This window comes from Rhincodon typus, chromosome 26 (genome assembly GCF_021869965.1).
Source record: "Rhincodon typus isolate 14 chromosome 26, sRhiTyp1.1, whole genome shotgun sequence".
NCBI classification, from domain to species: domain Eukaryota; kingdom Metazoa; phylum Chordata; class Chondrichthyes; order Orectolobiformes; family Rhincodontidae; genus Rhincodon; species Rhincodon typus.
The window spans coordinates 3,102,579-3,112,689 of NC_063357.1; the positions used below are offsets into that span (position 1 = coordinate 3,102,579).

General features: G+C 45.8%; 1 protein-coding gene across 2 annotated transcripts in view; it reads right to left on the reverse strand.

Annotated features, from left to right (window-relative positions):
• LOC109913100 (protein KIAA0100) overlaps positions 1-4,306 on the reverse strand; it is a 61,741-nt gene extending 57,435 nt beyond the window's left edge. The window contains exon 1 of one of the 2 annotated variants that reach the window (XM_048612769.1): positions 4,117-4,306. In XM_048612769.1, coding sequence (XP_048468726.1) covers positions 4,117-4,187 — 71 coding nt within the window. In that variant the 5' untranslated portion in view covers positions 4,188-4,306. The remainder of the gene's footprint in view (positions 1-4,116) is intronic. The other variant, XM_048612770.1, reaches the window with a different exon arrangement.
• Between the last annotated feature and the right edge of the window lie 5,805 nt (positions 4,307-10,111).

Sequence of the window (10,111 nt, forward strand, 5' to 3'; positions counted from 1 at the left end):
GTGGGGACAGGTCTGTCACTGCTTAACACTGGGGTACAGTCCTGGTGAGGACAGACCTGTTGATGTATAATGCTGGGGTACAGTACTGGTGGTGACAGGTCTGTCACTGTATAACACTAAGTTATAGTACTAGTGGCAATGGGTTTCTAACTGTATAAAACTGGGGTACAGGTTTAGCATGGATGGATCTGTTAGTGGCAGTGAGTTTTTCAAGAGAAAAGATTAATTGAATCAGAGCGAATACCCAATGCAGCAATTGTTACTACAACATCCAGGGTGAGCTGTATGCCATCAGTTCAGTGTAGAACACAATGTCGCTTGCTTTCGAGTACAAGATCATGAGCTTTAGTCTTCAGCCAGAGCTGAGCACCATAATCAAAGCTAACAGAAGGGAGTGTCAAGAGACTGATGCAATTTCAGAGCTGCTATCTTTGGTGTGATGTTAAATGGAAGCTCCATTTGACCTATCAGGTGGATGTTACGGATTTTACTGCTTACTTGGAAGAAGAGGATACTCCAGAGGCCTAGACTAATGTGCTAGGGACCCAGATTCAAATCCTGCCCTAGTGGCTGATTCGTTACAGAAAATCTTGAGTATTGCTAAAAGACAGATTTTCTCAAAGCTTATCATTTTGCACTCTTTTGGACAATTTGTACCAATACCAATATAAAGACAAATGACATTTTTACACTTGAATAAAAGCAAAATACTGCAGATGCTGCAAGTCTGAAACAAAGAATGCTGAAGAAACTCAGCAGGTTCAGCAGCACCTGTGGAAAAAGAACGAGTTACCATTTCCAATTCAGTATGACTTCTTCAGAACATTTTTATACTGTATGGGCACAGCATGTTGATTGGCTGGCAAGCAACTCTGATAAAACCAAGAATATGAAACTAGTCTCAGTAGTGACTAAAAGCCATTGGGTTCACTCTTCCTTTAGTGAGGAAATTCTTCCATCTTTACCTAGTCTGGCCCACAGGTGACTCCAGAGCCACTGTGAAATAGTTGATACTTGACCACCCTCTGAAAGCCTCTTAGAGGCAATTGTACTCACATTCGTGGCAGAATAGAAAAAGGCTCGGGGAATTCTCACTGAGATCCAGGGCTGCAGCCAGGATATAGATACGTTACAACAAACCTGAGTCTTGATTTAATTGATTACCAGTTCATTCACAGTGATACCATGGGGTCTTGCTGTTCACACCTTGACCATCATGTTTCCTCTATTACTAAAGTGACTACACTCCATCAGCTGTAAAACCTTTTGGAACTTGGAATAGGCACTATGGAAACTCATTCTTTCTTTCTTTCTCTGCCAGTTCTGTCCCAGGTTTTTGGGTGGTCAATCACTCCTACTGGTGCAACAAGTGGTTGAAGGGTCAGTGGGTTGTGGTCCTCCCAGGGTCAAAGTGTGTGCTAGCACTAAAGATACCGATACTTCACGGGGTAAGAGAGTCAGTCTGGAGAGGTCAGTGGTTTAGATCGCAGCTGATTTCTTGCTCTTGCTGATCCAGGATCACTCCAAATGGTGTCAAAGGGGACAGCTGAGTGCTGAGCCCTCAATCGAACTCATCACAAAGTATAACTGCAGAGGGTGACACAGCACAGTAGAAAATAGAAGCAAAAGTAGACTACTCAGCCCTTCGAGCCCATTCCACTGTTCAACATAAACATGGCTGATCCACTATTTCAGCGCTATTTTCTTGCTCTCTCTCCATACTCCGTTACACCTTCATTTCTAGAAATCTGTTTCTTTCTCAAATACATTCAGTGACTTGGCCTCCCCAGCCTTCAGTGGCAGAGAATTCCACAGGTTCACCACCTCGTGAATGAATAAAATTTCTCATCTCAGTCAAAACTGGCCTACTGCATATTGTGGGGCTTTGACCTCTTGATCTGGAGACCGGGGAAAGACCATCCCTATAAAGTGTGACAACAAAGCAAGGTTACTTGAGGTTGGTTGGCTCGCCGAGCTGGTTTGTTGTTCTGCAGACGTTTCGTTACCGTACTTGGTAACATCCTCAGTGCAGCCTCTGATGAAGCGTCGTTGTGTTTTCCCGCCTGGTTTTTAAACTCTGGGGTCCGTTGCGATGGATTGCCTCACTTCCGGGTTTCCTCCGTAGTGGAATGTATATGGGGTTGAGTTCAATGTGTTTATTAATAGCATGCTTCGTGGAGTGCCATGCTTCCAGGAATTCTCATGCTTGTCTCTGCCTAGCCTGTCCCAGGATCTTGGTGTTGACCCAGTCGAAGTCGTGGTTCTCCTTGTCCATGTGGATTGAGATGAGTGAGTATTAGTCATGTCTTTTTGTAGCCAGTTGGTTGTTAGTTTCCTTCCTGTTTGTCCGATGTAGTGTTTCTCCCAGTCTCTGCAGGGGATCTTGTAGATGACATTGGTTCTGTCCATGGCGGGGAGTGGGTCTTTAGTTCCGGTGAGCACTTGTCGTAGGGTGATGTGGGCTTGTGTGCCACTCTGATGCCCAGCGGTCGTAGAAGTCTTGTGGTGAGTTCTGATGTGTTCCTCATGTAGGGTAGTGTGATGAGTGTGTCGGGGTGTGTAGAATCTTTCTGATGCTGTTCCTGTAGGCATCTCCTGACCCAGTTCTTTGGATATCCATTATCCTTGAACACTTGGAAGAGGTATTCCTCCTCCTCTTGGCATAGTTCCATGTTGCTGCAGTGTGTTATTGCCCTTTTAAATAGTGTTCGCACGCAGCTTTGTTTGTGTGTGCTGGGATGGTTGCTATTAAAGTTCAATACCTGGTCTGTGTGCGTGGCTTTTCGGTGTACTTTCGTTTGCAGTTCCCCATTTGTCTTGCACTCTACCATGACGTCCAGGAATGGGAGTTGTTTGTTCTTCTCCTCCTCTCTGATTAATAAACACATTGAACTTGACCCCATATACATTCCACTACAGAGGAAACCCGGAAGTGAGGCAATCCATTGCAACAGACCCCAGAGTTTAAAAACCAGGTGGGTAAACACATCGACGCTTCATCAGAGGCTGCACTGAGGACGTTACCAAGCACGGTAACGAAACGTCTGCGGAACAACAAACCAGCTTGGCGAGCCAACCAACCTCAACACCCACAACCCGAGCTACAGATCTACTCCAAAACCTTAGCAAGGTTACTCCAATGAGAGATTTATGCTGAATTTGGATATGAAGTGTTTGCTGTAAATTATTTTGTTGAGGAATGGGTCAGAGCTCGAGGGGATTACGAAGCTGCGATTGCGTCAGTTAGAAGGCAGTTGTTAATCACCTTTCCAGAAAGCAGTGAACCCAGTCAACAACGGGGTCTGTCCATTGGCTAATTGTCAGCAAACTACAAACACCCCATCTGACAAACTCACCCTCCTCCTTGCACAAAAGGCAAGCTCTCTCACAAAGTGCAGTTATTTGCTGCCTTAAATATATAAAAATATTCCGCATGCTACACAGAGTTTAGTCAACACAATCAATTGAAGACAAAGGCTTTAAAGAGCATCTTAAAGGAAATCAGAGAAGTATCAGTTTAAGGATAGAATTCCAGAACATGGGGCCCAGGCTAAAGCAAGCAAAGGGAGCAATTAAAATCAGAGGACACACAAGGCCAGAGTTGGCGATGCACAGAAAGGTTAGGAATGTTGTAGGACTGAAAATAAGTAGAGATAGAGAAAGGTGAGTCCACGGAGGGATTGGAAAAGAACGAGAATTTTACAATTATGAGGAAGTAGGAGCAAAGGTGGACAATAGAGGCAGGAGTGAGGGGTGTTGAAGGGTCAAATGAATAGATTGGCGAAGGTAATCTGAAGAACAGGGACAAGGGGAATTTCAGGGGTGAGGGAAGTGAGGAAGTGATGGACTCTGCAGATGGCATGTAACTGGAACCTGATGCTCAGGAGGAGGGAGGCACAGTGTCAGGGTAGATACCCACTACCGTACCCTTACATGCCAAGTTCTGCATTTACATAGTAACTGTCACATCCCAAAACCAAGGATGCTGCCCACCAATGGGAGAGAAGCAGGAGAGGCTCCGCCCACATTGGGAATAATTTATGCTAATTTCCCGGTGCGTTCGGGGTTTGTTTCGAGGCCTCATCCCCCGGGGATTAAGGAAAGCGGGACACTCACCGGCCGAACAGCACCAGGAGCAGCGTCACCGCCGCCGCCACCGCCAGGAGCGCCGCAAACATCAGCGCCATCTTAGAGCCGGCGGGAGGGGGAGGATCAGGGGCGGGCCAAGGGTCATAGGACACCGGATATGAGTCGCGGCGGACCCGCCGGAAACCGGACGCGTTGGCCTGGAGGCCCCGGTACCTGCTGGCCGATGGACACCATGCCCGGGGTTAAAACCAGCACTCGGTCTCCTAACACCCTGAAGCTGGCCGACCGAAGACAACCGCGGTGTTAAAATGGACAATGAAGTTTTGGGCGGGGGTTGGGAAGAGAAGAGCAAATTAACCTAAATCTGAAATAGTCACAGAAAATTCTGGAGAAAAAAGTCAGCAGTAAAAGTGAACTAACATTTCAAGTAGAATGAACAGTCACCAAACTAAAATGTTAACTTTTACATTTAAATGTTTCCAGCATTTTCTACTTATGAATATCTTAATTCTCTTGTTATGTAAAGGGTCATTCATAGGTAAAGGAGCAGAGAAAACCTGGATGTTTACATAAGTTGGTCATTGATGGTGGCTAGACAAATTAAGGGAGCAAATAAACAAAACCTTTATCAACGGGGGCATAGAGTACTCTGAGTACGCAGAAATAAAAGGTTCATGATGGTGGACATACACCGGCCATAAGGCATAGAATCAGAAGTTGGCCATTTCGCCAGTTGAGTCTGTTCAGTCATGCTGAGCTGTTAAGCAGAAGTGTGTATCGTCTAAAAGATAGACTGCAGAAATTCACCAAGAAATCTGACCGCACCTTCCAAACCCATGACCACTTCCATCTGTAAGGACAAAGGCAGCAGATACATGGAAACACCACTCTCTGCAAGTTCCTCTCCACGCCACTCACCATCCTGACTTGGAAATGTAACACCATTTCTTCAGTGTACCTAAGGTAAAAATCCTGGCATTCCCTTCCTAAAGGCATTGTGGGTCAACCTACACTACATGGACTGCAGCAGGTCAAGAAGGCAGCTCACCACCACCTTCTCAAGGGCAACTAAGGGCAGGCAGTAAATGCTGGGCCAGCCAGTGATGCTAACATCCCACGAATTGTTTCAAAAATTAAAAAAAAATGCTGAAGTCCACTTTGCTGCCTTTTCCCCACAACAATCAATTCTTTTACCGATTAGAAATCCATAAGTCACTATAGATTGGTCTCAGCTGGAGTATTGCCACTGGTTTGGGGCAGAATGGAACCATTTTTGGAAAGATTGAAGGGAGTGCAGAAAAAGAATCATGAGGTTAGTTTCAGTTATCCAGCTTCAGTTATCCAGAAAAGTTGGAGAAGTTAGGACTGCTGTCCTTGGAGAAGAGAAGGTTGAGATGAAATAGAGGGATTAAAAATAATGAGGATTGGGAACATAATAGATTGAAAGAAATGATTAATTTGAAGGACTGTGAAAGAAGTGGAGGGCATGGATGTAATGCAAGAGAAGCATTGCAGATATGAGAAATGCCTTTCCACAGCAAGTCATAGAATGACAGAATCATTGTGCTGCAGAAGGAGGCCATTCGGCCCATTGTGCCTGCATCAGTATGATTGTCAATCTCCTGCCTTGTCCACACGTCCCTGTGCACCATGCCTGTCCAAATAATCATCCAATGACGTCTTGAGTACCTCAATTGAACCTGCCTCCAACACCATTCCAGTCACTGAATTTCATACTGCAACTACTCGTTTTGATAAAAAGTATTTTTGCATATCATGGTCCTTTAGGTTGCACATCACTTTAAATTTCGTTCTTGTTCCTTTTATGAGAGGGAACAGTTTATCTCTATTTATGCAATCCAGCCTGATCATAATTTTGAAAACCTGTCAGCTCCTCTCAGCCTTCTTTTCTTTAAGGAGAACAGTCCCAACTTCTTCAATCTATCCTCAAAATTGCAGTTTCTCATTCCTGGAACTATTCTTGCAAATTGCTTCTGCATGCTCTCCAATGTATTCACATCTTTCTTGTCATGAGGTGTCCAGAAGTGGACTCAATACTCCAGCTCAGGTCTAACGGCTGGTTAAGGTTACCAAAAACAAATACAGAAAATATTGGAAAAACTCAGCAGGTCTGGCAGCATCTGTGGAGAGCAGAGTTAACGTTTTGAGTCTGGCCTGATTCTTCTTCAGAACTTAAAGAACCAAAGTCACTGAGGTCTGGATTGTACTCCCAAGAGCGGAATGGGGTGGGTTCAGCCAAAGCATTCCAAAGGAAATTGAAGTGTTTTCTGAAAAGACAGAAGAGGGAGAATAGCTCCTTTGGAGAGCCACTGCAGATGGGCCGAATGGCCTCTTGCACTGTAATATTCTGCAGTATTCCATTCAGCACAAGGAGTAAGAGGCCATCTCTCTCACCAATGTTCTTTAGACACAGCAATCTCCTGTTCTTACGTGTGACCCCAGGGTGTCGTTCAATAATTTCAGAAGGCAGTTAAGAATCACCAACATCGCTGTGGGTGAACCAGATAGATTTATGAGGAACAGGAGTGGGCCATTTGGCTCCTTGAGCTTGCTCTACCATCCATTACCGGGGTGCAATGGGTCTTTGATGATGTTGGCAGCCTTTCCACACCGTGTAAATGGAGTCTATTGATGGACGGTTGGCTTCTGTGATGGTCTAGGCTGTATACACCACCTTCTTATGGTCCTAGGCAGAGCAGTTGCTGTACCAGACCGTTATGCAACAGGACAAGATGTTGCTGGGACTTGAGGGTCTGAGTAATAGGGAGAGGCTAGATAGGCTGGGACTCAGAGGTTGAATGATTACCTTAAAGAGGTTTGTAAATCATGAGGGACATAGATAAGGTGGATAGCAAAGGTCTTGTCCCTAAGGTGGGTGTGTTCAAAACTAGGGGCATAATTTTAAGATGAAAAGGGAAAGATTTAAAAAAGAAATGGGGAGGGAAAACTTTTTCACACAGAGGTGGTTCGTGTGTGGAATGATCTGCCAAAGGATGTGGTGGATGTGGGAACAGTTACAACATGTAGAAGACATTTGGATAAATACATGAATAAGAAAGGTTTGGAGGGATATGGGCCACGTGCAGGCAAATGGGACCAGTTTAGTTTGGGAAACCTGGATGGCATGTACGAATTGGACCAAAGAGTCTGTTTCCATGCACTCCCCCAGTAGTGCACTGGTTGGGGTGGCCTAGACCACGAGCTCAAGTCTCTAACAGGCTTTTGAACCACAACCTTCTGGCTCAGAACTGGAGAATAGCCCACTGAGCATAGAAGGAAGGGGAAAACATTAATTCTATCCTCAAAGAAATGTTCTTCAGGAGCATCCCATGGGTCTCTGACTGGATTGTTGCAGAAATCCGGAGGGGATGGGAAGAACTGGAGAAGGGATGGAAATTATTCTCTCAGGTGATACTGGAATTGAGAGGTTTTCTCTCTCTCTCGGGAGAGCTTGAACAGGTGTGTGACAGAAACTGGGGAATGTGGTCCGTGTCTCTGATTCATACTTTCCTCCCCTCTAGACTTGATTGTTCCAACACACCCCTTGCTGGTCTCCCATCTTTTGCCTCCCCATTAAATGAATCCATCCAACATCCCACAGTTGATGCCCAAACTTGCACAAAGTCCTATTTACCATCCTGTCTGGGCTCAATGACCAACACCAATCCCCCAGTAAGCAACACCTCGATTTTAAAATTCTTATCTTTGTTTTCAAATCCATTTGTGGGTTCATGAGCCCACTCCTATAACCCTATCCCCATAGCCCTGAGGCAGAGACAGAAACCCTGGGGCCTACTGCTACTCCTAGCCCAGGCACCCAAACCCATCCTGACTCAAGGACAGTGAACCTAACCCCAATCCAGGGCACAGTGGGAATCCTCTCCCTGCAACAAAAACACCAAGGACCCTAGTATTCATCCCTGTGTCAGGCCCTGCTTCTAGCCACATGTCTGTACAGCCCTCTCCAGATCCTCTAACTTGGATGTCCCGAGTTTTCTTGATTTCCTTCGCTCCATCATTGAGGGCCGTGCCTTCAGCTAAGACCTTGAATTCTGCAATTTGTCTCCTCTTCACTTCCTTCTTTAAGACAATCTTTAAAAGCTGTCCTTTTCACCAAGTGCCATATACACAATGTACCACAACAACCCACCCTGACCCCTGCAACAGCACCTTCCACTCCTGTGATCTCTGGACGGACAAGAGTAGCAGATACATGGGAACTCCACCCCCTGCAAGTTCCTCTTTAAGCCACTCAATATCCTGACTTCGAAATTTTTTTTTCTATTCATTTGTGGGATGTGGGCGTCACTGGTTTGCCAGCATTTCTTGCCTATCCCTAATTGCCCTTTCCTTCAAAATCACTGGGTAAAAATACTGGAATTCCCTCCCTAAGGGCATTGTGGATCTACCTATAGCACATGGACTGCAGCAATTCCTGAAGGCAGCTCATCATCACCTTTTCAAGGGGTAATTAGGGATGGGTAATAAATGCTGGCCCAGCCAGAATTGCCCACATCCCATGAATGATTAAAAACATTTGAAAAGTTGCCCAGATTATCATCTTCTGTGACCCAGTGTCATTATTTTATAATATTATATGGTATTGTGTATAAATATCAGTTGCTGTCGTTTTCTGACATGAGAATGAAAGGCAGCATCAGGGATGTTTGATGACATTAATTTTTTCTCTTCCTATTCTCTGTCTCCATCCCTCCATTATCAGCTGGAGTTGACGCACTGCTGCCAGCTGGCCATCTGGGTGAGGACTGGCTGCTCTCATTACCAAATGGAGACTGACTGGGGAGACAGATCAAGTGCTGGATCAATATAGAGTCCATTCTGTCCATCGGGTCTGTGCTGACTCTCTGTACAGCATTTCAGTCAGCAAGCATTTCCCCGCTCTATCCCTGGAATCCTTTGATTTTATTTCCTTCAGTTGTTCTCCCAATCTCCTCTCGAGTCATTTATTGCTCCCATGCCCCCTTCTTTTGTTAGCAGTGAGTCCTTGGTTATTACCACTTGCTGAGTGAGATTCGTTTCTGTATCTCCTGCCCAAAACCTTCAATCCCTAGTCTCCGTACTGTCTTTGGCGACGGTGTGAAAACCTGTCACCATCTTGTCCACGTTGATCGAAACTTCCCTCAATCTCCTTTGCTCAGAGGAGAGTAACATCACCTTAGGTTCTTTTGTGAGTTTGCACAGTTTACAGCACGAAGTGATCTGATTAGGGTAGTTATCCCTTGGGATGGATTTGGTGTGTCTGATTTGAGCATCAGCTTTGGACAGTGAAAAATGGCTTGGCCCTTGCTTGGTGGAGGTGCAACGAAGGGAATGCTGTTGAGGGCACTCTCATTTTATATAGAACTGTAGGAATTTCATAGCAAATACTGACTTCTGAGGAAAGTTTGTGGGAAATAGTAGAGAAACCCATGACTGACTTCTCAACTAGGTCAGCGAACAAAGGGATGCTTTCATTTCAAATGTGAATTTCAGTGCAGACTGAAGCCCATTAAGAAATCCTTACGTGCAACTGAAAATTCAAGGAGGTTAGGTATCCTTTCAACAAGGACACATTTCTCATGGAATCAAACAAAGATGTTTGCAAGTGCTGGGTCTAGTGGGGAACACTATAAACAGGGTGTGGGGTGGTAAAGGGGGGACAGGGGATGTGGGAGAAGGGAGAGAAAGGGTGTTGGGGAGGTGGGTGTGTGATAGGGACGTCCCTTCGCTGAGGGAAGCGCCGCTATTTGATTCCGGTCGCTCACTCCCATGGGACATTGAGGTCGTTCGGCCCGTCCTGCCAAACCCAGCCCCTCGCGCAGAATGCTGCGTGTGGGGGCGCAGACTGACGCTGCCACGTGACATGGGGCGGGACTAACTACCTGACGCCTTCACCGGGAAGGGGCGTGTCCACGCGATGACATAATAGATAAAGGGGCGGGACGGTATCGCGCTGACGTAAATTCGTCCGTCGGCGCGATGACGCACAGGTAAGGGGAGG